We start from the raw sequence: 26,602 nt of genomic DNA, 5'->3' as shown, positions 1-26,602 counted from the left end.
TTCTTCCAATAAGCGCATGCAAATATGTGATAGGATATTATTGTTACTGCTGCTGGTGGGCGGATGATCTCTATGGCTATTTAAAATCCTTGTTATTTGAATAATATAACTATGGTTAATAAAACAGTGGCGTGTAAATGCCATCATGTGCTTTATACTTTATCATGGACATACGCTTTTGTCTATCCATTTTTCGCCACCCGGGTCTTACTCAGCAGAAAAGAAAGTGTCACTTTCTGATCCGGGGACTACCCCACGTTTTGCTTGCACAAAAGGGTACACAGCAAGAGGTGTAAGAAAAACTCCGGCTTGCTTGATTTCTTGCACATCGAATGGGTAATTGTTTTTTTTCAGTTAATTGCCCACAGAATTGAATCAAGTGATGCTAATCCTTTACATGTGTAGCTGAAAGTGTCAACGACTTTATTGCAGGTATTTGCGCGGGCTATATGTACAAGAGTATGGGGAACTGAGCTGGGAGTAACACGTTGGACTAAGTGAGCGTTACATAGGCTGGATAAGTGGTGCCGCAGGGATCATCGTTGGTAGCCCACTTGATGTCTTGAAGGTAATTAAGAGAGGGAGGAAGAGAAGAAGGAAATAGGCAAACAGCTATAGCAAAAGAGAAAAGCACCGACCGCTAAACGTGATAATACACAATAGGCAAGGCTGCAGGCTCCAAAGCCTGCTGCAGGAATGACGACAGAGCCATTACCAACAGCGTGGCAGACATTGACGCGAATGGTAAAATATGAAGGGGTAAGGAACTATACGATATAAAGGTGCTTTTTGTTTTCTTGTCAAATACACAGTACAGCTGCGGTTGTGGAGAGAAAAGTAAAAAATCAGGGGTTGCAAAGTTTGTTGTTTGTTTTCTGAACATATTTTTTATAGGCCAGCTCAATGTTCAAGGGCGTACTTGCACCTGTCTTGGGTTTAGCAGGTCTAAATGCAGTACTCTTCTTCTCCTATGGCAGCATCATAAGAGCGTTTGAAAGACAGTTTGGAGAGGCAAAAGCCCTTGGGTTATTGAAGGAGCAGCAAGATGCATTCATGCCGTCACTTGGGCAAGTCTATATCGCCGGTTGTGGAGCTGGAATTGCTAGTTTTCTCTTTTCAGCGCCCACCGAGCTTGTCAAAATCAAAGCACAAGTCTCGCATGTTCCGAAAAGCTCATTGCAGGTTGTCCGGGAGACACTGGCAAGAGATGGGTTGCGAGGTGAGACATTGCAGCAGCTTCTGTGGGGCCACGGCAATCAATGAGGTCTGAACACTTTGTTGAACCCTGAATATTTGTTTTGCTGACTTGGCATAACACACTATGTGTACTAGGTCTGTATCAAGGTGGCTGGATCACCATTATACGCGATGCGCCAAGCTATGGCATCTACTTTTGGGTGTACGAAGGCATGAAGCGTCTCTGGGAGACAGATGCGAGTAAATCGAATGCATGGCAACTCCTTTTGGCAGGGGGCACAGCAGGGGTGGTGTCATGGTCATCCATCTATCCTATCGATGTTGTCAAATCAAGACTGCAAATGCAGGTGGTACCACCAGCGCGAGTGTTATCGTCAACAGCAATGGCGGTCCATGCTCAGCAACAACAGCAGCAGCACTCCGGTTTCGCAGTACCTAGCAGACTGGCTAACCCTGGTGAACGACAGCGCTATGGGACATTATCCGCACCGTCAGCTGCCTCTACCATGCGTCCGTATACCTCGATTAAAGATTGTGTGGTAAGGTCGTACCAAACAGAGGGCATCTCTGTCTTTTTCCGTGGCCTTGGACCAACAGTATTGCGGGCATTTCCGGTCAATGCGGTCACATTCTTTGTGTACGAAATGACGATTGATTTCCTAGGTGGATAGAAATATATCATACCAAAGTAGAAAGTAACATGCTACAATTATTCATCCATGCAGGTGCTGTTTCCAAAGGATAAAAACAAAATAAATGCAATAGAGAACAGAGATGAATAAAGAAAGCGTAAACGGCAATAACGTTTTCCGAAAGCGTAAACAAGATCACCGATACACATAACGACAGTAGTGAAAGCACAACAAAAGGTTCCTGGTAACTGCTGCTATTTACCATTGCGGATACGAGCATAAAGGATACTACGTCAGCTACTACGTCAGCTCATAAGATGGTCAGACCAATCTCCAAAACAGGCAAAAAAAATCGGCAAGGAGGCCTTCTATACTAACAAAGCTGAGATGTTTTGTCTTTTGACAAGTATGTGTAGCGCAGCGCATTAAGTTTAAGTTTTTTAAGAAGCATATCCAGCTTTTTTTTTTCTCGCATTTGTCGGATGGCAAAGCAGGCATCAGAGGTAGTGATATAGCAATGACAGGACCCAGTGGCATTAGCAGTACGCGTGTAAGAGACGTTTCTTCAGCGGAACTAGCACACCCCCTTTGCAACTCTGTGCCCTCCTGCTTCTACGAGACGACTCCTATCCCAAGAAAAGAAAACCTTACCACTTTGGCGCGTACATACCGTATTCTTTTCCCTCCTGTTCATCTCTCTCTTCTCTTCTTCTACTCCTATACCTTAGGAAGTCATACGCGAGAAGTGGACAAAAAGGATATCTCCTTTTCTTTCTAGCGCCTCCTCTTCACTCCTTCCCTCATCTTTTCTTTCTTCTTTTCTTTTTTCTTTACTCGCTTTTCCAGTTGAGTCCTGGAGTATGCCTATCCGTTCCCTCGTGACTCGTGCTATTGCGCCCACTACCACCGTTGACGGTCAGGAGAAGCAGCACCAACAGCCAGAAGAAACAAAGCGGAAAAAGCCATTTTTATTAAATGTTCGCTCGTCAGATTACTTTATATTTGCAACAGCAGCTATTGGACTCTTTACCAGTGTAAGCATCATATACACATTCGCAAGCAGCACACAGATCTATGGACAATGTACCTTACTAGTTCTTGGCTAGCGAGATACGCATAATACTAAGAATGAGCCCTTTGGCGGTGCTATTGGTTTTGTCAAATGTAGACCTTTGTTCATTCAATTCTATTCCCACTCTCACCGTTCATCATTGACCGAATAAACCATAAAGACGATGTATCGCACGACTACAACACCTCACCTTTTTCGGCATCAAGCGACGCAGAAACATCAAGAGACACGGGCATCCTCGTTGCCTCTTATGCAGTCGGTCTTTTAGGTACTCAAAACGTTGTAAAATCCTCCACTTCGCAGATCAGCCGCGTTTCAATTTCGGAGATAGCTGATCCCTTTTATTTTAAATTTGCCACCCTCCACACAATACCCCACATACATCCTTCGTTACGTAAACGAAACCCGAAAAAAAAAAATAGCTGGATCACCTCTTTTTGGATGGCTAGGCGATAAGATACGACAGCGCCGTATACCAATGCTTTTGGGCATCTCTGCCTCGATTGCTGCCAATCTCATGTTCATGTTCGCAATAGCATATTGGATGCTACTCCTGGCAAGATTTCTGCAGGGTGTGTCTAATGCTTGCGTCTGGACAATGTCGCTTTGCTTGGTTGCTGACAATTGGCCAGAGAGCCAGCTTGGTAAGATAACGCTACTTTTTGCACACTACAGAAGCTCGTTTGTTTTCTGTTTTTGATTAATTGAGCCGTATGAATTGTATGTTTGTAGGTTATCAGATGGGCAAACTGTTCGGCTTTTATCCACTCGGCATAGTTACGGGATTGCCAATTGGAGGTAATAATGAAATAAAAATTATAAACTCAGAATGCGTAAAATCATGCATGCTAACGATTCCTCCCTCTCCTTTGAATATACCATTAATCACAGGCAGTAAGTAGTTTCTCACCTGTCATCTCCATTCTGAAATGTTGGGGAGCTGTTAGCTAAGCTACTTATGTTTGTTTCTTTGCTAACACTTTCTTATAATAGTTCTTTACAGCAAGCTCGGTCATCAAGCGCCATTTATTGCGTCCATGGTGTTGTGCGGCATCGACTTTTTCATGCGGCTCGTAATCGTCGAAAGATGTCATTTGCCAAAGGAATGGTTTATCAAACCCGAAGATGAGGAAAACACTCCAAAGGACTCACAGCAACCCGCAGCAGAGGCGCCATTTTCGCAACATCAGTTACCTAACATATCCACGACCCATACCAACATCAGCAGCTGTTACAGTTTGAGCGACGAATTTAACAACCATGATGGCAGCAACACTAACAGTAATCAAACAAGGCATAAAGTGACCTTGCTTCAGTTACTTCGACAGCCTCGTCTGCTTGTATCGCTCAACCTCACCGTCGTAGTAGCAACCGTCATGAGTTCTTTTGAGGTAATGCCAGCGTTGTATTTATCATTGAAGTAGCAAAAGTAGTGCCAGCTATCAAAGACACTAATTTTGTCAATATCTAGACTATTCTGACAATGCGACTGGCCACTGAATGGCACTTTGACGAAGCTACATGTGGCCTTATATTGCTTTCCTTTATGGTCCCAAGTATCGTATCGGCGGCGTTTTCCGGATGGCTCTGTGATAGATACGGAACAAAGATTGTTGCCTTGATATCTCTCGTTCTGATTGTACCCGTCGTATTCCTAGTCACTATTCCAAACAGAAACACGTCGTACTGGACACTTATCATTTACTTTATTCTGGGCGGTGCTGCCATGGCCGGTTCTCAATCTACCGTGTTCCCTGAAATTGCAGGCGTTGTTGCGAGCGCAAATAAATCATCTAGTGAAAAAGATGGCATGGCAACAAGTTATGCTTTATTCAATGCTGCATATGGCACTGGTAAATACTTGTTCTTTGTACGTTCTTTGTTTGCATTTTTAATGACAATTGCAACTACTACTAGGTATGTCTCTTGGTCCTATCCTAGCTGGGTTTGTCTACGGATCAATTGGCTTTTTCTGGCTTTGTGCAATCCTTGCATTCATGTTCTTGATATGTATCCCATTTGCTTACCTTTATACCGGCCAAAGTCGACAGCTCATTGATCGTTCAAAGAAGATTACACACACGATAACCATGACGTCGTTGTCTTTGCCATCGCAACAATGCAATACTGGCACATGCGCTGTCAACAACAACACACTCCAGCAACACCCATCACGCCATTGCCCTCCGCCTACACTTTTCCTTAATAATAATCCACATAATAATAGCAGTACTCATAATAACAATAGTAGCACAATCAGTACCACCAACAATTCTTAAAAAATGAAAGTATCTGATGCAGCACTCTCTTCTTTTGTAACTTTTTTCTCTTCATTAGGCTTCTCTCTGTTTTTTGTTGTAATTTATCTCGGTATAAAAAGACATATATTAAAACACATGCACGCGCATATTTTCTCATTCATTGTGTCATTCTGCATGTTGTCTGTCTTCGTAATCTACTGTGTTTTCGATGTGTGCTACAGTAAATAATGTACTAATATAGTTATATTGTAAACGAGCTTTCACGGAGAGCATGTACCTGAGACACGCAGCATTTGCATGCATTGCCGAGATAACTATCTCTCATAATTAAATACTGTAGCTATTGACGACAAAGTGTAAGAACAGATGTTTCTTAACACTGTCAGCTGCTATAAAAATCATTCCTTTGCGACATCATGATGGTGTCATATCCCCTTTCCAAAATATACAAGGACATCCAGTACAGCAGTAGGAGAAGCACCAGCCACTTGCTACATCCTAACTCTCCTAGTGCATTACCATTTTCAATTGATATCATATCATTGTGTAATTTTAGGCCTTGGTTTCAACGTCCATCAAACCCGTTATATATCGTATAAGTACGGCAGACATTACAGGCGAGCGCCACAGAACTCATTAGAAAGTAGGAGCTCTCACTATACTCTTCGTGTGTTGATCAAGTTCATTTCTTCATCATCATCATGGTCACATAATTAAATTGATACCATTATTATCTCGTCACTTTTTATAACAAACAAGTAGCTGATTACTTGTTTCTTCTCTCTCTCATTCTCTCTTGTTCCTTTTTCCTTGATGCGATACTGCACAACAAGGCTCCAAACTGTATGTATTTAAAAAGTAACGGGTAAATTTAGCGACAGCGCCCGCGTTTTGGGGTCGGTTATGCTGTTCAATTAGAGCTGAGATCACAAGATCATATGTCAAGTTTGTTCGACACGTTAGGCCATCAACGATGATAGGTTGGCAAGTATGTTACAAGGTAATTTTAAAGCTTTGAAATGCAAACTAATATGTGTTTCTAGCATATCCGAAAAGGATGAGTTACCATTATTAAAAATGGCGCGTTAAACATGCTGAGAAATTTATCTTTCTTAAAAATCGTTCTCTTGCCTTATTTTTTGCGTAAGAGAGTACAGGTCAGTTTTTTAACTAACGTCAGCACTAACGTAGGTACACTCTATTTCTGATACAATGAGTATATGTACCGTCCTATGCAAGCGTATGCTAGTTCTGGCGACCGTATCCAAATTCTCAGACCATCGTTTGGGCCTTTTGAGATCTTACAGGTTCTTGGAAGGTCGTTTCAAGTGTCCGAAAGGCTACTATACAAGCGGCAACAAACGGTAATTTGTATTTTTGCGGATGGGCTGGCTGAAAGCAAACCATTCAACGTCTGCCAACCATTTCATTTTCGGGTGGTGATGTTATCGGGCGCATGTCCTGAACTCCGTTGTTGGTACTTGTCTATTAATTTCTATTGCATTATATGCAGTAGGCGCTGTTGTATTGTGAAACTCTTTTCGTTTTTCTCTCTTGCGCGAATGGTAATTTTTTATATCTGATGCTCGCGTTTACCTTTCACGATACGCGCCTGCAATTTTATGACGCAGAAAAACTAGCTTAATAAAACTATCATCTTCTGAAGAGCTGTAATAAACGCGATGCCGGAATCACAACGTATCGATGTTTATGATTAGTGGAATCGAAAATAATGATGGTCGATTAAGTTTATTTCGACAGCTTTAATTAATGCGGACTACTACGATAAGGCAACTTAATTGGAGATACTAAGTGTGCATATGAGGGTGGAGAATTAAGTATTGGAAGTGAGCAAGAACGAGGAAAAGTATTCATATGATAGATTGATGAAGACGACGCGATGATGTGATGGAAGGATTTGGTAGCGTCGTTGGGGATATCAAAAGAGCAAGAGTGAAATGGCAAGCACGAAGTGGCCTTGAGAGTTACATAGTGTCGCATGCTTGCCATAGTGACTATTAGCATACCACTTTTTTGCTGCAGCTATGATACATGTTTTTTGGATAGGAGACGGTTGTCAACTTACGCGAAATTACTATGAAAACACAAGACCATAGATCCCCTTTGAATGAATAGCTTATACTAACCTTCAACGATAGCTGCGGAAAGATTTTTGCGTAATGCAGGGGCACCATCGGTATCGAGCTTCGTTCGCGAAAACGCTCTTTTAAACCGAACTGCAGTGATTGCAAACCCTCAACAATATTGGCCATCTCGTGTCAAGGCCGTAGCTCAAAGGCTAAATGTTTCGGTGGTAAGCTCGATAAACGATCAGTGCAGCTTTCTTTTGGTATCATATTGGCATGTTTACTAATAGTTAAGTTTAGAAAAATAACTAAGGATAGACTGGGAGGCATTACGACACGATGGTTAGTGTTTTTGAACGTTTCAAAGATACCATGGAACTGTTTATCGTCGTTTCTACCTTAATTTACACGAAAACATACAGTGTAACTGCTCGGAAACGTAGTCGATAGCAACGATGACAATAACAACAACGGAAGCAGCAGTGTGAGTCGTGATGAGGAGACCAACGGTAGTAGCATCAAGAACGATGGCAGCAGCAGCCTCCTAGCAAAGGATCCAAGAGATCCCGGTCTACCGTAAGCTTTAGTTAAAAGACATCAGTAGAATTTATATTCGGTTCCAGAATCTGCGACAGGATATTAATCTATAGTATTTATTCATTATATAGCAGAACCCTGAGACTGATTCGTGTCGGTTTTTTGAAGCTATGATGCCAGAATATGAAGAAGCATACCAGCAACTGGAAGATTCCAAAAAGTGGCGGTTACCCGACGGCAGTTGTGTAGAGGACTATGTACCAAATTTGGGCGCCAGTGCGAGTACCAGCAATAAGTGGACTTTGGAGTAAATTAATAAATTGATCCCAAAATTTAATGCTGTTATTATAGCGCCGTAAATTCATTCGTCCTCGACGTGGGTGATCCAGTGTGGAAGGATATCCTCACTGATGAGCAATATGCCATCATCACCTCTGCTGGAAACCGTGCTTTCCTTCCCCTTTCAAGCGCTGTTAAAGCCATCTTCGATCTGACGTCCGCTGCTTGCAAAGCTGCAATTAAGGCACAAGAGGGTCTCAGCCTGCATCATCGGCAATGCCGGCATTTACCAAGGAAGCCGACGAAAAAATAATTTTAGACTCTGTTTGGAAACAAGTCAAAGCCCTCGGCCCTTACAATCCGTATGATGAATGTGATGAAGATTGGTTGCAGGATCTGCTTCTGAGATTCCTGCACCTGTACAGGTGGAATGTCGTAAACTGGGTCTCTACCAGTGGATCCGAAATGGATTTCGTGGCTCACGTTTGGTCACTTTTGGACGAGTGCTTTGAGAGCCTCAATGTCCAAACACGAAGGTATAACAATGAGAATGTATACTTGCATCAATGGATTAACGCTCATTATCTGGTCTGCTATATCTATAGAGACCAAACGTGTATCGCCACCAGCACTGATGAAAACCGTGGTAGAGTTGTCAATGACAAGGCCGTTGAAAATCAGCGAGAAAGTTCCGACCTGACTTGATTCTGCTCAGGAACGGAACCGAGTACGGCGCTTCTGAATGTGGCAAAAGGTGACAGTGCGGGTATCAGCAAGAAAGAAATTGTGGAAACACAACTGCACTGTCTAAAAGTGCTGAAAAGCATGTTCGTCCGGGCGGCTTCGAAATACAAAATCAAGTTGCAAGCAATTCGGTCATTGCGCACGGTGGGCACGACCCAATTCCGTAAGTCTTTGTTCATACACAGATCTTATAAGACCACTATACCATGTTCTACACAAGTAACTTTTATCTCGAACAGATCTCAGAATGACCATGAGCATCTTGGATTGCCCGCCGGAGTATGTTTGTCGTCTGCGCAGCACACCAGCCTTTGAAGTCGCAACCTGCCCGTCCTTGATGACAGCTGGTCTGCTGCCGCTGTTAACACTGACCCTGAAAGCAAAAGTATGCTCTATAACACCTGTGTCGATCTTGTCCTCACTAAACAATCACTTCCCCTCAATTTGATAGAATGCCATCAGCAGTTCAATTGAACTAGTTGAGAGCAGCATGCTTGACGACGAACCCGAGTCTGATGTACGATGTAATATGACGACGACAGTTGAAACACTTGTCTTGCCCCGTGGAAATTGCAAGACAAAGACAGAAAGTCCGGCCAAGAATGTGTTGGGCGCATTCAGCAAGGCAAGAAGAAACCGGAAGGCAGGAGATCAGATGCTAAGAGAAGAAGCAAGATAACTGATTAGCGTTTTATTATTCAAAGACTATGTCATATAGATTTATATATGTATCTTTTACTATGGACTTTAATAGTGTAACTAAATGGAAAAATTGAATAGTGATTGATGATGACGTTGTTGGGCAATTGGTGATCATCATAGCAGAGGTTGAGGTATGTTGTCTATGACACAGTGGTGGCCCGTTCAAGAGAAAAAAAACCGTATTTTACTATTTCAAGGCCACATTCCACAAGTGCGAAGGCTAACAGGAGTAAGAAGACAAGTAAGCACTCAGTGATAGCGAACTGGTGAACTCAAATGACGGTGTAATTAAAGGGAATCTACTGCGCCAATTGATACCTGATGCCATTATGATGAATACTGTACTCTGAGGAAGAAAAGTTATCAAGAGGGAGCATTCTTGTGGGCCTCCACTTATTGAATTGATCTCATTGTTTTCCTCTTCACTATCTTACCAGTTACACAGCACATTCATTACATGTATCCCTTGACATACCCAACGATATCCCTCCTTGAATATGTTCCTATCCAGATTTCATGTCCCAGCAATAAAACTACTATTGGACCCGATGAACATGATTTTCTTCTCCTTCACTTCATCCTTATCGAACGCTAGCATTTCTGTCTTTTTCTGTGTTGGTGTTACATACAGTAACATGTGGTCGACGAGGGCAGTAGTGTTATTTTAGGCCATTTTATTATCCAATGCCCGGAAATACATCGAAAACTATCGTTTCTGTGGAGCCTTCGAAAAAGAGAGCCAACCTGTCTTTGTCACATTCTTTAAACTACGCATTGAGCTAATGACGTATAGACGGTAACTTACGTAATCAAAAGTTCCACAGAACTCTGCAAAAGTAATAACGTGGCCAATGTTTACTGATTTTTTGGCTCATGTAATGTCTATCATCATCGCATTGAGAAGAGCTAAAAAATCACCGAGGAATATGGGGAAGGGAGGGTAATATTGGAGATCGTACCCGCTCGCTGCCCGTAGAATTTGCCATGCAGTGTGCATCTACCCGCTTTTGTCTGTGTGTGAGAAGACGGGAAAAATGAACCTTATTCGCATAAGGAAAGGCCCGCAAACCCAAATTACCCGATCCGTGCTAGCCAATCGGGTTTTAAGCACCTGTTAGCGCTGGAGCCTTTTTTAAAGCGAAAGACATCCTAAATTTACGCGCGCTTGCTCTAAAGTATATTACACTTGTTAGCAATTACCTTTTCCATTTGTTATATTCTTAAACATGCCAGTAGTAAAGACCACCATCGATCCCGCCAATGGCATTGACCAATATGTTCTCATCAACCCAGCAAAGACCCTGTCGGTCATGGTGCTGAACTATGGTGGCACTCTGTCACATACTCTCGTACCCGACAAGAATGGTGTCATTCGCGATGTAACCGTTGGCTTTGACGACTATGAAACCTACAAGAACGCTGACAACCCATTTTTTGGCGCTTTGATTGGTCGCTATGCTAACCGGTAAAGTACAGCTTGTGCATAGAACGATATATTTGTTTATCACCAAGAGTGCACGGTGATGGATATTAGTACACGTATACTGACGCATAAGCAATCATGGGGACTTATGTTTAGCATTGGCGAGGGCAAGTTTACCGTGGACGGTGAAACCTATCAGTTGGCTACCAACAATGGCCCCAACGCACTCCACGGCGGTCTCGAAGGTTTTGACAAGAAGAAGTGGGATGTAACCATTCTTTCTCAAGAGCCTGCTTCTATCCAACTGGATCTCGTATCTCCTGATGGTGACCAGGGCTACCCTGGTGAGCTCAAGACAACCGTGACATACACGGTCACCGACACAAACTCTTTGGAAATTACATACAAGGCCACTACCAGCAAGGATACTGTGGTGAACTTGACCAACCACAACTACTTTAACTTGGCCGGCGTGTCCCAGAATCCAAACATCTTGAACACTCAGATTACAATGACCGACGAAGTCAAGGGTTTCTTGGAACTGGATGAAAATGCATTGCCTACTGGCAAGGAGTGCAGCTGGTCTGATGCTCCATACATGGACTTTACGGTAAGAAGAGAAAGGGGGATGTGATAGTATTCGTAGTATATATCTTTTTGGAAACTAATGTGTGGTTGTATTTGGACAGGGTGACAAGGCTGGTACTACGATTGGTGCCCGTAAAGATGAGCTCAAGAGCACGAACGGCTATGATCATCCTTATGTGATCCATAAGGACTATGTCATCAACACTTCGGATCTGCCTTTGCGCAAGGCCGTTTATGCGTATGCTCCTGAAACGGGTATCCAAATGGAGTTTGCTACGACGGAACCCGCCTTCCAGTTCTATACCGGTAACTTTGTCAAGTCAGGTGTTTTCACAGGCAAGAAATCCCAGGACGGTGTTGCCTATGGTGAGCACGCTGGTTTCTGCTTGGAAAGCTCGCGCAATCCCGATGCTCCCAACAAGCCTGACTGGCAGAGCAGCGTGCTGTTGAAGAAGGGCGAGACTTACGGCAGCAAGACCGTCTTTACATTCGGTGTTCGTCAATAAACGGCGATAGCTTTGTATATTTTTAAGAAATCCCATTCAAAAAAGAAAACAACTGTACAAAAATAAAATCCATATATATAATCTCCATAACGGTATACACTAGTGAATTTTTGGCTCCTCTTCCCATCAGACTCGTACGTTTTCTTTCCATGTCAGATATTCATTGAGGACCTCTGTAGTGCTACCAGTGACACTGACTGCGTCAGTTTCGCTGCTGGAGATCAAATTACCGCTATCCATTTTGATAGGCCACCCATTGATAGATATTTCGCCTGTAGTGTCTTCCCAGCTGTACATGAGCATGCGCACTGCGTTACGTTGTCGTACAAGGCCATCAGGAACGTAGAAATCATGCTGGGGACTATCACCGTTGCCGTAGTACCGAGCAATGATCGCATCGTTAAGGAACACATAAGCAGTGAACGGACCGTCCATATGCAGTCGCAGGGGCACAGAGAAGTCCGAAGACCGACTCTTTGTCAATGCATCGAATCGGAAACGCACCCACTGTACACCTTGGCCGGTGTTGAGCGACATCCGGTATAGCGTTCGATCTTGCTCAACGCGTGATCCGAGCAGTTCCCATCGCCCTTCAGTTCGTTCATCAGGAAATCCGCAAGAGTTGTACTGGTTGTCCAAGGTTCGTACATCCACGCCCGTGATTTGCCACTCGGCCGGGTGCTTCTGGCTCAAGCCCTGGAGTTTAGCCTTTATAATGCCGCGCGGGTTGCGGACATCATTCATGATGAACGCCTGGCGAGCGAGACCAAAGCTGTCGACAAGCACTACGAGTTCATTCAATGCGGACTCGGTATCATCGCGCAGCAGATACGGCGTCAAATCGTACGTTTGAGAGCCCATAAACCACGGGTCTGGTCCGATCTTTGCTCCAGGAGAAAACAATTGTCGCGAGTATGTTGTGTGTCCGCCAATGATTTGGCCGTTCAACATGACAGTTGCACGGTTTCGCATGTTAAGCGAGAGCTTGACTTGTCGGCCACTGTCAGGCGTTTCAAATGTGGTTCGATAAAGTACGTGTCCGCTGGTATAATGGTAGTCGAGCGCTTCAAAAGTTGGCTCCGAGGTATTTGTAAGTCGTTTAAGCGGCTGCCATGGCAGGGATTGGAAATTTACTGGTCGTACTTCCCAGTCTCGCAATGCGATTTGAACAGGCAGCGGAAGTTTCTGGTGAGCGTGTTGGAACTCCATCGTGTACATGTGAGGCATGTTGTAAACACCACGCGAAACAGCAGCAAACCGGCTATCTGCCGGTTTTTCAAACGACACGATGTGAATACTGCTGTCAGATCGGCGATAGTTGATCTCCAGCTGTCTAGTGTTTGTGTTGTAATACATTTCGTCTGCACCCCAAGCAATTAATCCGGGCATTCGTCCGTTGCCCTCGTTCCAGTATACCGACTCGAAGTCTGCGTACAATGTGCTGACCTGGGCCTTGGTCAATCCAACAAGGTATAAGTTTCCAGTTGTGGTGGACAGTTTGCTCCAGCCTTCGTTCTTTTCAAACTTGAGAACATCAGCAGGACCGTGTCGCCGCAAAACGTCTTCTTGCATGTTACCAGAGATTTCCATTTCCCTGTGCTCAAAGGCCAAACCGCCAAACTGGTTGGGTTCGACAATCCAAACTTCTTCGTTTGTTTCCGGATTGGCCATACGTAGATGGATAGGTATCGTTGCTTGCAAAAGATGCAAACCATTAGCGGCACGGTAGTCGCCGACAGCAGTGAACGATGTCTTGTACGGTAAATAGCATGGCATGGTAAAATTGCCCTCGGGATTCTGCACGGTCAGGTCAAAAAGTTCTTGTCGGTCTCTGTTATAGTTTCGTAGGAATGTGAACAACACAGGCTGGTCCTGGTTTACAGAGACGCGTTGCGTGTTGATTGTCTTTTTCGCGGATGATTTGATAGAACGCTTCTGCAATTTTTCGGTCTTTGTAAAGTAAGGGTCGAATGATCGGGCAAAAAGAATCGTCTGGCGCAGGTTGCGTCCACGCATTGACAAATATCCATATTCACGAATACATCCCGAATAGTCATATGACGTGTAAACATCTCTGGCAATATTTTATCGTTCGAGTAAGTTACACGGCGATAAAATCTGTGCATGTCATCCAAATTGATTGCAAAACTTACGGGTCTCCAATTGTTCCCCAGTTGGTTCCGCCATATGTCATATAGAGACTGACAATGGATATGCCTTGCGCTAAGCACGAATCGACTAAAAGTTTGGTATATTGATCACCGTAAAATTCGTAAATCATGTCGTAGGTGTGTTCCAGCTGATAGTGATTGAACCAGCCGCCTTGTAGCTCAGGGATAAACATGGGTGACTAGTTGCGGATAAGTTATATACTAGTATCAGTTATTCCGTATTAATAAAAATTGTTGTGTAGTATGTGCATATTACCTCTTTAGCACCTCCTCCAAAAGCGCGCACAGTTTTTTCGAGACGGTCGATTGACTTTTCCATTTGTTTTGGGTTCCAATCTTTCCAGCTCGCGGTGGAGTTTCCAGTATCCAAAAACCAACTCGTGGGTGCACTTGTAGGAGCAAATACTGATATTCAAATATCGTTAGCCATAAGAGTAAGTACCAGACATGTATCAAATATGCTAGACGGTCGGGTAGAAGGGAAGAAACAGAGGAAAACTTACCAACATATTTGTCAAAGCCGTAGAGATCAAGCCCAAAACTCTTTTCCTTTTTCTTCGTGGTAGCGGGGCGCGGCACCCAGCTGCTCTCCTCGAAACCATCATTGCTGAATAATGGGACGGTAATGCCTGCATCACGTGCAGCCTTGGCAAGCACGCGCATCTGGTCGCGCAGACCGATCGGCAATATGACAGCCATGGTCTCAAAGAGCTCATTGTCAAGCTGGAGCGCAAGAACACAACCCTTCTTGTTGGACTTGCCGTTAAGTGTAATCTGATGCTTGGCAATAATTGGCAACACATGGTTAAGCCACTGTATTTCGTATCCGGCAAACTCTTCGTCATACGTTCGCCACAACATAAACTCATTATGGCGGATACGTAAGTGTCGCTTGGCGATAAGCCAGGATGGATAACCGCCTGCTTGCACTTCAGCACAGATATACGGACCTGGGGCGGCTAAAACGAATAATCCTAGCTCCTCGCAGATATTGAGCAAATAGTCAATATCACGATTGCCTTCAAAGTTGTAGACGCCCTCGGCTGACGAGTGATAGCCCCAGTGGAAATAAATGCGTATGGCGTTCATGCCCATGATCTTGTATTGCTTTAAAATGGTGGGCCATCGTTCGCGGTCGGGCACGCGCCAATAGTGGAACTCGGCGGAAAAGATCATTGTCGGCTTGCCTTCAACTTCCAATGCGTATTTGTCCCAGTCGAGTAAATCGCCATATTGCTGTCGATCGTACGCCACAGAGGCCGTTGTAATGTCAAGTGTACCATGAGTTCTCTGATGCGTATAAACAACCAACGCAGAAAGGAAAACGGGTATGAGGGCGAAAAGTGCAAAAAGAGGTGTCATTTCAGCCATCGCGTTCAAGGAACCGCCAGGCAGAAATGCTTTAAAGAAGCGTTGGGTTGTCGGAGCTGATGCAGGAAACCCAACTTGCTTTTTTCTTTTTTCAAAATGAACCCTAATAACGAGATCGACGATGACGACGTAGACGAATTTTTATACGGATCCTCATCTAATGCTGGCAGTGGCGGTGCTGCTACAGCTAAAAACGACGTAGACAAGGACACAGAAATGGATAGCAGCAACATTGCCAAAGCACAGGGCTCTTCTGCGAAGGATTCAGCAAAAGCCGATGCACGAGGTTAGTGTGGAGTACATGGTCACGGCTATTTCTTTTTTCTTTTTTAGCACTGTCAAATTTAGAATCTATTAACTCTCCAGAATTAGTACAAGAAGACGACGATTTATACCAGCTATATGGCAGCAGTTCGGCAAACGAGTAAGTTAGGCCGTCTATATCCACAAACACTCAGATACACCCTACGATAATTGTAACGATTGCCTAATTCTCTCTGTGCTCTCTCCTTTTCTCTCTCAGGACCCAAGAAATCGGTGCAAAGCAGGATATGGAAGTTGATCAAGAGAGCAATATCGAACAAAAAGCCCATTCAGAGGCAGATGATATGGAAGAATACGAGAGTGAAGATGTGAGTAATATTTTCTGTCATGTCAGAAAAAGTGATAATTTACTAATAAACGAATACTAAAAGGACCTCGAAATTATTCTGGAACCGGAAACCAACATTGAATCATCACAAGGAGGAGCAGAACCTTCAAGTGCTCAAGACGAAAAATCTGGAGCATCACTCGTTAGCATAAAGCCTGGTCAGCAATCACGACTAGCAGCTACCCCAGCATCTTCATCATCGCCTCAAGTCAATGCGAGCGGTCACGGAGTTTCAGGACAGCAGGGCGGAAAGGGCAGCAGTGCAGTCAGTGGGGTCAACTTGGAGCAAGTTGGTGAATATAATGGCCAACCCATCACTGAAGTGGATCTAGACTCTTTTGAAGATAGACCCTGGAGGAAGCCTGGTAAGAAAAAGAAGCAAGGGGTTTTCTCAGCGCTTTGTGTGTACATGGCATCACAGAGAACTTGGCTAACTGTACAAATTTTTATAGGTGCTGATATTACCGATTATTTCAATTACGGCTTCAACGAAGTAACCTGGAAGGCATATTGTGCCCAACAGAAAATGTTTAGAGAAAATAAAAAGGTAAAGATGAATGAAAAGGAAGATACTAGATGAGTTTTATTAAGTAACCATGGAATACGGTTATATATAGATGATGGGTGATATGGACATGAGCGAATTTATGCCAATGGGTATGATGATGCCTCCAGGTGCCATGGTTGACGGCGGCATGTCCTTGGGTATGCCTGGTATGCCGAATCCGATGTTGGGTATGCCTCCTATGGGTGTTCCTCCTCCTGGCATGAGCTCACCAGCACAGAGTGGTTCAAGTCCAGCCGTCATGCGTGGTGTTGGCAACAGAGGTCCAGTGAATATTGGCGGACGTGGTGGTCGATTAGGTAATACTATTATTGCTATGGCTTACCAATTGGAGGCATAACATTAACTCATGCTTTGCTTATATAGGACGACCATCGAACAGACAAGACGGGAATAATGATAAGGATGGTGGAGACAACAATATGATGTAAGTTTGTGAGGCAAACAATGGACAAGCAATTGGCTGGCATTAACACCATTGATATAATTTAGGAACAACCCATATTTTTGGCCACAAATGCAACCACCTTTCTTCCCGTAATCGTTTCTAAACCCATCCTCCCATTCAACGATTTCATATGTACTCTCTTGTCAATAACACATTTTCTTTTCGTTATAACTCGCATCTATCCTCTGCAATTGGACCCATTATTCCTCTTTTCATTCTAATCGTACATGCTGTTTTTTTAATATTAAAAATGCCAAAATAATTGGCTATAACGTCTTTATATGTATATATGTATCCATCTGTTTTTTAAGGTCGGTATTATATATCAGATACATTTTTATCGGGACCTGGAGATGTTGGTGCGGAAAGTGGTTTACTCTTATCGTCGCCTTTGCGGGGATGGTATGCGCTCGATTCCTTCAACAAGAATGATATCCAAGCATCCGTAAATGACTATAATAAAGGGACAAAAAGAATCGCTTAGTCCCGATCGTTTAAAACACATTGGCTAGTTACTTTGTTTACCTGTTGTGTGTCATTGCTTTGCTGTTGTTGACGAGCGGCTGTCCAACCCGGTGGAGATGAGTTTGGCGAGAATGATGCCTGTGAGTTTTTGTTCGGCCTTAAAAGACCTATGTGCTCCTTCTGTTCATCTGTCATTTGTAGTACACTAGCAATGATGCTCAATATCTCAAAGCGCTTTGGATCCCCTCGTGGTGCCAGGAAGAAACCTATGATCAAGTTTGCAATAAGCTGTCTATAGCGACAAGTCAGTAATTATCTATACACATATTAGCCAATTCAGTTGTCTTTACCTATCCACACTGCTATCATTCGTTTCTTCTTTGAGTCGTCGCATGGCCTCGATAAGATGCTCGTTAAGTATAATAGCTGTATTGAGAGAAAGTTTTAGTTTTTCTTCTCACCAAATAATAATTCGAAAAAACCAACCTTCATGGCGCAATTTTCCTATTAACAGATTTTTTTCCTTGATCTCTTGCTCGTATCGCTGTATCTTGGCAACATCTTGCTGATACTGTTCCAGAGAACTCTACACATGACAGGAAAAAGTTTAGGGATCCGTAACATCAAAAGTACCGCCCTCGTTTGTTCCTACCTCTGCCACGCGTGCTCGCTCTTGGTATTCCGCGCACGCTTTTTTGGTCATATCCAGCTGGCGCTGCATATGTTCCACTGCTGCACGTACTTCGCTATCTTTGCCTAGTAATAAGTATAGATTGTTTCTTGTTCAGTAACATTCATTCATTCTTTGGGTGCAGCATAAACAAAGTCTTATACCAGGCAAAAGAAAACTCACTTGCTTGGAATTCTTCGAGAACAGTTTGTAAGTTTGCGAGACTCGATCGCTCAAACTCATGTTCCTTTAGCTCTGTTTCTCGCTGTCGATGTAGCACATCAAAATCATTTTTGACCCGCTGATACTCCCCTTCTAACTGATTTCGATGAGCCTCCAGCTGTGTCGCATTTTCTTGCCATTCATCCCTTTCTTGCTGGACCTGCAGAATCTGGGAATGTAACTGGGCCATTTCTCGTTCCTGACGACTGAGCTGATCCGATGCATCCTTGTCGCGTTTGAGCATATCTGCACGGGCTTGCGATAAATCACGTTCGGTTGACTCCAGCTGCGCAGTCAATTCTGATACACGCTGTCGAAGTTGTTTGTCTGCTTCTAACCGTGGAGCCAGCGTTTCTTTCAGATGCGATAGTTTTGATATCAAATTCTGATGCTCGTCTTGTAAAGTTTTTACGCGCGATTCGCTTTCCTCTTTTTGTTTTTCTGCCGTTTGTAACCGTTCCTCAAGGGTTTTGCAACGTGCTTCAAGATCTTTGGATTTGTCGATTTGCTTCGTGAGGTCGTTTTTCTCGGTCAATATCTTTTCCTTTTCTTCATTAAGGTTGTTGACCGAAAGTTGGAGTAGTGTAGATTGCCGTTTTAAATCTAATTATAGCGTTATATCATTGTTAGCCTTTTCTTCATTACTAGTTATCAGAATGATGCCGTGATCATAAGGCATTTTCTTTTCCAGGAAAAAGAGCCTACCATTTTGAGCACTCTCGGCAGCGCGCTTTTCGTGCTTTAGTGTATCCAATTTATCCACACAACTCGAACGAAGTTTTTCAAACGACTGCAGCAAATCAGGTGGAAGGGAGCTATCGATTGTTCCGTTCTCAAGGTCGTCAGATAAATTGCGTATACTTTGTTGAACAGCTTCGTTGGGAGCTGAGGAGGACATGTCGATGGATGGCGAGGTTTTCTGTGACGATATACCTATCATTTACATGTTTCTGATAAGCTTCACAGCTGAGCTATATCTTTTCAGAAAACAGAAAGGTTTCATTACCCTTCAACTGTGACGCCAATTTTTCATTTTCTGCCCTGAGTTTCTGTAACTCCTGCTTGTCTGAAAATCATATGAACAATAAGGACGTGTCGTGACAGGACTGGCCACTACATAATTACATATTAGGCACATTACCTTCTTCAGACTGTGTCTTTGCCTCCTTGACGTCTTGAAGCGCAGTCGAGAAACGCGCCTCTGCTGTGCGAGCGTACTTTTCAAATTCTGCAGGTGAGGAAACATCAGGTACAGTTTGATGACCGAGCGCCGTTTCCAGGGCAGTTACTAGATTGGTAGCTATTCGGCTGTTTTCGTCGCGTTCTTTCTTTGAAGATGATGCTTGATCTGCATGCTCTTTGATTTGTTTAGTCAAATGCGCATTCTCTTGCGCCAGTGATTTCAAATGATTTCCAGCTTGTGTGAGTTTAGTGCGCAGTGTCGAAAGCTGGCTTTTCCATTCTGCTTCCTTTTGCTGAAATGCTTCGGCTGCCGTGTCTGTGAGAAATAAATGAAAGTTCGGTTACGTCTCGTTGTAGTGATGATGAGGGGCCATGGTGTGGTTGTCCGCTTTACCATTTGTATCCGACATTGACGATCTCCGAAACGAGCAAAAGTAGTCTGTTGTGCGGTGGTTAGGGTCCTCCACATCAGAAACTTCGATTAACCTCAGACGAAACAAAAAAGGAAAGGTATAAATTTAGCACACACTACGTTTTTTACTATTGGTCGCTTTTTTTTTTCTTTTCTCCAAGTTACTTTCCACAACACTTTCTCTAAAACAAACGCTGTTGCGAAAAACAACGGGCAATGGGAGCAAACAGCAGCAAACAACACGCTCCTCTCACGTTCGGTTATGTCAATCGTTCAGAAGAAGAGGTGGCTGATCTCCAGGGCCTTGAGGCCCGCAACGACGACGGTACTGAGCAGACTGATCATGTGCTCGCAAATCCCCACTTGTACAAACTTGAAATGGTGTGCCAAAACAACTGCGCTGCAGGCCAGCAACAACAAGAACGACGGCGAAACAGCAAACTTGGAAACTCGAGTGTGCCTGAGAGTGTCGTCGTAGCAACTAAAGTTGATCAAGAGTGCGAATTTTGTCGACAAAGCAAGCGTTTATCACTTGTCCGCCGGGATTTGGCCAAGGATCTCGCCTACATTGACGAGACGTACTACCCGGATGTAATCCACTACAGTGACAATAGCAATGTGCTGGAGGATGTGCTTGACAATGAACTTGGCGCCCAAGACGGTCAACCTGGCTGGGCAAAGCTTACCATTGGTGAGGTTACACCAGGTCGCAACCGTCCGCACAATAGACTGACGAACACATCTTTGGCCATCGATCTCTCAGGGCGATCATTGATCAAATTGAGCCCGAGCATTGGATATCTCGACTGTCTCACGAAGTTGGATTTGTAAGTCCTGGTTTCTGTTTAATTAATGGCACCTGATTCTTCCTTTTGGATGTGTGGATTAGATTTCTCGTCCCCCTTGCTCTCCTATCCCCACCCCTCCTTTTTTTCCTTAATTCTCTCTCTAACCGGTCAGGATCGGTTCTGTCTGTTTGTGTGTGCATTGTGCGTGTATGTAGATCCCATAATCAAATGACCAGCTTGCCGCGCACTCTCGGCTACCTCAAAAACCTGGGGATCCTGGATACATCGCACAACCAGCTGGAGTCTGTGCCCGATACCATCTCGTATCTGACCAAACTGACGGCACTTAACATCAGCCATAACAACATCAAGACCTTGCCGCCATCCATCGGTGACCTCCCCAAATTGATTGTGATTACTGCCAACGATAATAAGCTGACACATGTCCCTCGGGAGATCGCCAAGCTGCGTGGTCTGATTTCCTTGAATGTCTCAAACAACCCGCTCCCGTCTCTACCCGCAGAAATTGGCAGTCTTACATCGCTTCGGAAGCTGACAGCAGAGAATTGCGAGTTTGTCGCCGAATTCTCACATCGTTTGGATCACGACCCGCCTTCTCTTTTTGAACTGTGCGCACGCGAAGCTGTGCGGATGAAGGTACCAGTGCCTGAATACATGTCCGACCACATTCAGGAGTACTTTGGCCGCGTACAGACCTGCTCCTTTTGCAGCGGTCCCTTTTTCGACTCGTTCGTTACCCGTGGCCGCTTTATTGAACGCTCTACTCGCCAGTCTATCGCACTGGATTACAAGCTATGCGCCGCTCATTGGAATAGTGAGGATGACCGCTTGATGGCGCTGTTCGCTCCACCTCCCCTCAGCACACCTCAATCTAATGCTACCGTCAGAAACGTTGTAAATACCGACGGATTGGCCGATACACCATCGTCGACACGCCATAACATCTTGAATCGCGCCCGTGCTTACAGTGACGTCCCCAGTCGAGCTGGCTCGCCTGCACTGACGCTGTCATCATCTACCTCTTCTCAGCTATCCACACGCAGCAATTCGAGTTCATCACTCTGTCTCGGCTCGCTCAAACGACAACCTAGCCTGCCAGCATTGCCACCATCTCATTCAGCATCGTCTACTACCTCTTCTACCACCAATACTACCACTATGACACGACAGCAAAAGCAACGACCCAGAGCGTCGTCAACCGCTTCAGTTACCAGGCGGTTGGCAGGCTTTTTATCATCTTCACCCTCGTCACTATCCAACTCATTCAGCAGCTCATCACTCCGGCAGCGTCCATGGAACGCAAGCAGTAGTCAACGAGACGTGCTGCTCGAAAGCGACGGTGAACATCCATTGGGCGAGCTGGCCTCTTCCAGTATGGATGCTGCAATGCTAGGTGTTTCTAGCTCAAGTGGGAGTTCAACAAGTGGGCTGCGACGAGCGTTTGTGGCGAATCAGGGCGGCAAACAAAAGCATATACCCGTAGACGGCGGCATCAATGCCGACCTACTTCATGTTGCACCCCATATCACCGCTAGAGATCGAAGTGGTACCTTTTGAAATTTCCTTGTAGTTATTTACCATCGTGTCATGTCTTTATCTTCTTTGTTCCCTTTTCCTTTTGTCCTTTTTTAAATATAACGTTCTTCGTCTTTCTTCCTTCTTCCAACCGCATTCTCAATCAGCGTCTGCTCTCCAGTTTTCTTCGATCCTTTGCATGAGAGTTCTCTTTCTCCAGTAATCATAGACAATTTCCAAGTGCTGTTATCCAAGAACCACTCGCAACTGAAAACAAAAGTAAAAGGTCCTTTCAATGCGTCAAGGGATTTTTATTGAAATTAAGCGACCTGCTTCTTGGCTTGGGCAACAGCAGAACCGACAAGGAAACGGCGCTATCATTTAGATTTAAGTGTTAGAAGAAGGTATAAACATACACACTCCAATACTCTTTCTCTCCATTTCACCAGAATTATTACCTGGTTCTTAAGCTTGGCCAACTTGAAACGATCGAAATCAGACAAACCAGCACGGACCTGGCGCTGCTGGAGCTTCTGGGCCCAGGCAGTCTTTTCCCAGGTAGCCAAAACCTGGCTCTTTTCCAAGTACTTCTTAAGAGTGGCCTGGCCAGCACTGCGGGGCAAGTCCTTGACGACCAAGTTGGTCAAGGTCAAGTGCTGATAGGGGTAGGACTGGCGAACGACACCAGTGGTAGGGCCTTCAATGAGAGCCTATAGGATAAAATATATGCGTGTGTGTCAGATGCTAGAAAGGATGATGGTATAGATGTACAACGATTGAGTTCTCGGTCACTATAAATGGAATAAAAACGTACGCGCTTGTGGTCGATAATGTCGACAATGACGGCCAATTTGTTGCTGTCGTTAAGAAGGACAACACGGCCAACCTCGACTTGACGCTTGAACGAACCTTGCTATATAATTTTAGGATTCATGGGATTTCGTTAAATGATGTCGAATTCAGTTTTTTGCGAATCGTCCGTCTCCATATGATGATGCGTCGAGTAATTATTTCCAATGGATCATCCATCCACTCAATCCATCCATCCTCAGCCTACCACTTCCATCTATTCATCCATCTATCACATTCTCTCCATGCCTTCAATCCACCATGCTACTTACCACCATGGCTAAATTTGAAAAGAAGGAAGTACACCTTTTGCCAAATTGATGTCGCAAGAAGTGTCGCACTTTAAAAAAACAATGTCGTATGTTTTTAGAAAGAGTGTCAAAAAAATATGTTACACAAACAAATGAAAATCGAAATTCATGTGGAGACTAACTACTACAGCTAATCTACATTGTTGTTTTTTAATGATAGTCAGCAAAATAAGGGGTAAATAACAATAAGCTACATTATGTTGTAGACTTTTAGATTGAATATGTGGTGTCAGGTTATAAAATCATGGGTATAATGTACATTGTCAGCCGGACCATTTCAGTTAGCATCCGACTAGAAAAGGAGCCAAACTAGTGTAAGAGCACATTGTGTGATGTTCCTAGATGCCGTTATCCACTCCAAATTAACAAAAATGGTAGGCGTAGTTGACGACTTTGTCGTTGGAATGGTGGCAGTGAAGATAGACACACAAAAAGAAAGAAAAATCAACTAGAATGAAGCATATATTGGTATATCTTCTTTTGTTGTTGTACTCATGTCCTCTCTGCCATGGAGATGCCTGTATAAAAGGATTAAAAAGGATGTTTATTTGCGCATTTTTAAAAAAAAGAATTTAACCTTTTCATTGGCAATGTGAGAACGAGTCCATTTAAAGCTTGTCGTAGTACTTGTCGAGACCGGGAAAATCTTAAATGAGACCCACTTTCTCTTACAGACGTTACGGATGGTATCGTAGACCTTGTTACCGGGTTCCAATGGGTCGCCAGTCATGGCCTGCCAGTGATCAAAGACGGCTTGAGCGAAGGCCTGACCAGCAATGGCAGCACGCAAATCAGCGGTGAAACCCAACGATTCGTTGACGGGCATGTAGGCCTTGATGTTCATCATCGGGATACCAGGGCGCTGCTCCTCAGAGAAGACCATACCACGACGACGGTGAAGAACAGAGTAGATACCACCCATGTCAGAGTCGAGGCACTGGATTTCGACGAGGTAGACGGGCTCCTGGACATTGGGCTTGGTGGTAAGCATGGAAGCGTTGACGACACGAGAATTTTTGGAAAATTGACTGGGAAGAGAACAATTAGTGGGTGATTTTACCAACCACGCTTGGCCATCTTCTGGTCCGCGGAAAGTTCATCCAAGTTGATGCCGACCATAGCTTTACCAAGGTTTTCATAAAAAATGAACCTCAGGGAGGACCTTGGCGTCGTTGTACTGGGTCACAGCTGGACAATGGCACGGGCCGCGCTTGGCAAGTTCACCAGACTTGAAAATACCCGAGCCATAAGAGCATCAGCGGAGTAGCAACACCACCAGCGGCAAAGTTGACAGCCCAAACGAGCAGTTTCCTTAAGCAGGTCATAGGGAGGCTGGATGTCCTTAGCGTAAGCATACAATTCCTCGTCGGTCATGGAAGCAGCGCGACGGATCTCGCCACTGACGGTGCGCATGTGGCGGACATCCTCAACAACGTTGCCCGTACCAGCTTCACCCTTGGTGCGGATCGTGGCAGCAAAATGCCAAACCATCGGCACTACTATCAAAGTTATTCTCTCGTTTCGTCTTGAGTGTTGGAGTGGTAATGGTGGGGTATATTCATGCAGTATGGAGGAAAGAAATGAGACTATTGTTGTTGTAAAGTTGGAGATTTGTAGGCCGTCAAAATCAAAGGGATTGCAGGCCGCGGTATGATTTATGCCTGTGCTAGTGTTGTGCGAGAATATCGAGTCCAGGTTAAAGTCATAGACATGATTCAGCATCAAAGCATCTGCGATGGATGATGGAAGGGTGGTTGAAGACGAGATTGGGGTAAAAATATACTTTAATGCAGAAAAGAATAACAATGCTATTTAGGATTTAAGACTAGTACAATTCCTTAATCGCTTGACCGGATCGATTGACCGCTTTGATGGTGTCCTCGGCATCAACAGGAGACACTCCTGATTCTTGTTGTATTAAAAGCATTGTTAACTCTTCTTATTCAAGAAGCATTTCCTAAGATGTCATCGTCAGATATGCATGTATATTGTCAATAATTCCTATTTGTTTCCAAATAACTATAACTTGATTGTAATCTTACCTTCAGCTTCATCAATAATTCCATCAAATGATTCAAGTATAATCGGTCTTCCCAGTCCCTTGGTACAATTGCAGACCGTATCTCCACAAAGCACCATTTTCCGACTTCCATACGACTGGTTGATAGCAAGGTCAATTTATTCCCAATACTTTGTACGGCAAATATACGTCGTCGTCTGAATGTCGTCCAAGATGCGTATGGGTATTGACTCATTTCATTTTTCAAACAGTTGCTGGTATACTCCATCAGCTTCAAAGTATCTTCGTCAGTATAGGTTCCGTCTTCTTCCCTATATATACAATTGTGAATGGGTAAGAAAAGGCGTTAATACAGCAATATCTTTCGACAAGTCATCCTGCAAAACAATTGAACGGGTCTAAGTTACACAAGGATCTCGTCGTCCAAGTAACGCAGTCTCTCTTTCACATTCTCTAACGTCTTTGCGCCTCTCTCTCCAATGTGAAGTAATAACAAATGACTTTACTCACAACATTGTGCAAAACGAAACACGAGTGTGCTCGATATGCGACGAGAATTCTGAGCGGAAAGATGACTTGTGGCCCAAGTCCGTTCCAAAGTCTATTCTTTATCCACACCTACACTTTATGTCGAGCAAACCCGTCTCTAACAAACGCTCGAACATGTCGTCTCTATACGATCTAGGCCTTGATTGCAGCTCTCAAGTAAGTTATAAGCAAATGCGCGGTTTGTGTCAGGTTGTTTGGCGTCATTGCATTATGCATGATACGGGATGCTTACAAAGCCAAACTAGCAAAAATTCACGTCCAAATTATTGCGGACCGGTGTACACGAAGGACCGAAGCAAAGGGCACGAAACATACTTGCAAGCTCTGGTTTCAACGTGACGCCAAGTTTGAAATCGAAAATCA

The 26,602-nt window shown here is 44.2% G+C and overlaps 10 protein-coding genes across 10 annotated transcripts; 6 read left to right on the top strand and 4 right to left on the bottom strand.

Annotated features, from left to right (window-relative positions):
- The first annotated feature begins 118 nt into the window (after window positions 1-118).
- BDB00DRAFT_835022 (mitochondrial carrier domain-containing protein) lies at window positions 119-2,030 on the top strand. Its single transcript, XM_053124374.1, has 6 exons — window positions 119-336; window positions 406-432; window positions 513-568; window positions 664-759; window positions 895-1,219; window positions 1,333-2,030. Exons 1-6 carry the CDS (start codon window positions 333-335, stop codon window positions 1,866-1,868), a joined length of 1,044 nt encoding a protein of 347 aa, XP_052977330.1. The 5' UTR covers window positions 119-332; the 3' UTR covers window positions 1,869-2,030.
- A 659-nt stretch (window positions 2,031-2,689) lies between these two features.
- On the top strand, window positions 2,690-5,304 carry BDB00DRAFT_940584 (major facilitator superfamily domain-containing protein; the record flags this gene model as incomplete). The annotated part of the gene is made up of 8 exons (XM_053129352.1): window positions 2,690-2,863; window positions 2,998-3,169; window positions 3,351-3,545; window positions 3,634-3,699; window positions 3,730-3,795; window positions 3,895-4,292; window positions 4,373-4,754; window positions 4,819-5,304. 8 exons carry the CDS (start codon window positions 2,690-2,692, stop codon window positions 5,178-5,180), a joined length of 1,815 nt encoding a protein of 604 aa, XP_052977329.1. The 3' UTR covers window positions 5,181-5,304.
- Window positions 5,305-7,465: 2,161 nt separating this feature from the next.
- BDB00DRAFT_789857 (uncharacterized protein) lies at window positions 7,466-8,770 on the top strand (the record flags this gene model as incomplete). Its single annotated transcript, XM_053120908.1, has 5 exons — window positions 7,466-7,476; window positions 7,700-7,825; window positions 8,138-8,319; window positions 8,403-8,601; window positions 8,671-8,770. The coding sequence occupies 5 exons, from the start codon at window positions 7,466-7,468 to the stop codon at window positions 8,768-8,770; spliced, it is 618 nt and encodes a 205-aa protein (XP_052977328.1).
- A 1,859-nt stretch (window positions 8,771-10,629) lies between these two features.
- BDB00DRAFT_518070 (aldose 1-epimerase) lies at window positions 10,630-12,091 on the top strand. The gene is made up of 3 exons (XM_053117699.1): window positions 10,630-10,976; window positions 11,091-11,544; window positions 11,624-12,091. The coding sequence occupies exons 1-3, from the start codon at window positions 10,738-10,740 to the stop codon at window positions 12,026-12,028; spliced, it is 1,098 nt and encodes a 365-aa protein (XP_052977327.1). The 5' UTR covers window positions 10,630-10,737; the 3' UTR covers window positions 12,029-12,091.
- Window positions 12,016-15,637, bottom strand: BDB00DRAFT_835015 (glycoside hydrolase superfamily). Its single transcript, XM_053124373.1, has 4 exons — window positions 14,703-15,637; window positions 14,456-14,604; window positions 14,182-14,378; window positions 12,016-14,102 (listed from the first exon to the last, which is right to left on the bottom strand). Exons 1-4 carry the CDS (start codon window positions 15,568-15,570, stop codon window positions 12,155-12,157), a joined length of 3,162 nt encoding a protein of 1,053 aa, XP_052977326.1. The 5' UTR covers window positions 15,571-15,637; the 3' UTR covers window positions 12,016-12,154.
- Window positions 15,638-15,972: 335 nt separating this feature from the next.
- BDB00DRAFT_835010 (Fip1 motif-domain-containing protein) lies at window positions 15,973-17,500 on the top strand. The gene is made up of 6 exons (XM_053124372.1): window positions 15,973-16,202; window positions 16,266-16,587; window positions 16,675-16,769; window positions 16,840-17,086; window positions 17,154-17,214; window positions 17,280-17,500. Exons 1-6 carry the CDS (start codon window positions 16,122-16,124, stop codon window positions 17,326-17,328), a joined length of 855 nt encoding a protein of 284 aa, XP_052977325.1. The 5' UTR covers window positions 15,973-16,121; the 3' UTR covers window positions 17,329-17,500.
- A 2,784-nt stretch (window positions 17,501-20,284) lies between these two features.
- Window positions 20,285-22,794, top strand: BDB00DRAFT_835007 (uncharacterized protein). Its single transcript, XM_053124371.1, has 2 exons — window positions 20,285-21,013; window positions 21,190-22,794. The coding sequence occupies exons 1-2, from the start codon at window positions 20,403-20,405 to the stop codon at window positions 22,550-22,552; spliced, it is 1,974 nt and encodes a 657-aa protein (XP_052977324.1). The 5' UTR covers window positions 20,285-20,402; the 3' UTR covers window positions 22,553-22,794.
- Window positions 22,795-23,770, bottom strand: BDB00DRAFT_835004 (ribosomal protein L14-domain-containing protein). The gene is made up of 4 exons (XM_053124370.1): window positions 23,632-23,770; window positions 23,325-23,423; window positions 22,969-23,220; window positions 22,795-22,884 (listed from the first exon to the last, which is right to left on the bottom strand). Exons 1-4 carry the CDS (start codon window positions 23,635-23,637, stop codon window positions 22,831-22,833), a joined length of 411 nt encoding a protein of 136 aa, XP_052977323.1. The 5' UTR covers window positions 23,638-23,770; the 3' UTR covers window positions 22,795-22,830.
- Window positions 23,771-24,173: 403 nt separating this feature from the next.
- BDB00DRAFT_518064 (elongation factor G, III-V domain-containing protein) lies at window positions 24,174-24,916 on the bottom strand. The gene has a single exon (XM_053117698.1). It carries the CDS (start codon window positions 24,659-24,661, stop codon window positions 24,215-24,217), a length of 447 nt encoding a protein of 148 aa, XP_052977322.1. The 5' UTR covers window positions 24,662-24,916; the 3' UTR covers window positions 24,174-24,214.
- A 579-nt stretch (window positions 24,917-25,495) lies between these two features.
- Window positions 25,496-26,000, bottom strand: BDB00DRAFT_767810 (uncharacterized protein; the record flags this gene model as incomplete). The annotated part of the gene is made up of 2 exons (XM_053119699.1): window positions 25,496-25,605; window positions 25,691-26,000. Coding segments are annotated over 2 exons (420 nt in total), but the record flags the coding sequence as incomplete, so codon positions are not given.
- Between the last annotated feature and the right edge of the window lie 602 nt (window positions 26,001-26,602).

The sequence above is a fragment of the Zychaea mexicana genome, assembly GCF_025766255.1.
Source record: "Zychaea mexicana strain RSA 1403 chromosome Unknown BDB00scaffold_63, whole genome shotgun sequence".
NCBI lineage: Eukaryota > Fungi > Mucoromycota > Mucoromycetes > Mucorales > Lichtheimiaceae > Zychaea > Zychaea mexicana.
The sequence above is the reverse complement of the archived record's forward strand: the minus strand, read 5'-3'. Positions and strand labels throughout refer to the sequence as shown.

Coding starts and splice junctions, on each gene's coding strand:
- BDB00DRAFT_835022 (XM_053124374.1), top strand. Junction 433..512: donor TGTCAACGACTTTATTGCAG/GTATTTGCGCGG, acceptor AGCGTTACATAG/GCTGGATAAGTGGTGCCGCA. Junction 569..663: donor GCCCACTTGATGTCTTGAAG/GTAATTAAGAGA, acceptor AATACACAATAG/GCAAGGCTGCAGGCTCCAAA.
- BDB00DRAFT_835015 (XM_053124373.1), bottom strand. CDS start 15,570: ATGGCTGAAATGACACCTCTTTTTGCACTTTTCGCCCTCATACCCGTT. Junction 14,605..14,702: donor CGGCTTTGACAAATATGTTG/GTAAGTTTTCCT, acceptor TTTGAATATCAG/TATTTGCTCCTACAAGTGCA. Junction 14,103..14,181: donor TGGGGAACAATTGGAGACCC/GTAAGTTTTGCA, acceptor AAATATTGCCAG/AGATGTTTACACGTCATATG.
- BDB00DRAFT_835007 (XM_053124371.1), top strand. CDS start 20,403: ATGGGAGCAAACAGCAGCAAACAACACGCTCCTCTCACGTTCGGTTAT. Junction 21,014..21,189: donor TGTCTCACGAAGTTGGATTT/GTAAGTCCTGGT, acceptor GCGTGTATGTAG/ATCCCATAATCAAATGACCA.
- BDB00DRAFT_518064 (XM_053117698.1), bottom strand. CDS start 24,661: ATGCTTACCACCAAGCCCAATGTCCAGGAGCCCGTCTACCTCGTCGAA.
- BDB00DRAFT_518070 (XM_053117699.1), top strand. CDS start 10,738: ATGCCAGTAGTAAAGACCACCATCGATCCCGCCAATGGCATTGACCAA. Junction 10,977..11,090: donor ATTGGTCGCTATGCTAACCG/GTAAAGTACAGC, acceptor ACTTATGTTTAG/CATTGGCGAGGGCAAGTTTA. Junction 11,545..11,623: donor CTCCATACATGGACTTTACG/GTAAGAAGAGAA, acceptor GTATTTGGACAG/GGTGACAAGGCTGGTACTAC.
- BDB00DRAFT_835010 (XM_053124372.1), top strand. CDS start 16,122: ATGGAAGTTGATCAAGAGAGCAATATCGAACAAAAAGCCCATTCAGAG. Junction 16,203..16,265: donor AAGAATACGAGAGTGAAGAT/GTGAGTAATATT, acceptor GAATACTAAAAG/GACCTCGAAATTATTCTGGA. Junction 17,087..17,153: donor CGGACGTGGTGGTCGATTAG/GTAATACTATTA, acceptor TTGCTTATATAG/GACGACCATCGAACAGACAA.
- BDB00DRAFT_835004 (XM_053124370.1), bottom strand. Junction 23,221..23,324: donor ACATTATCGACCACAAGCGC/GTACGTTTTTAT, acceptor TTTATCCTATAG/GCTCTCATTGAAGGCCCTAC. Junction 22,885..22,968: donor TGGCCAAGCTTAAGAACCAG/GTAATAATTCTG, acceptor TCTAAATGATAG/CGCCGTTTCCTTGTCGGTTC.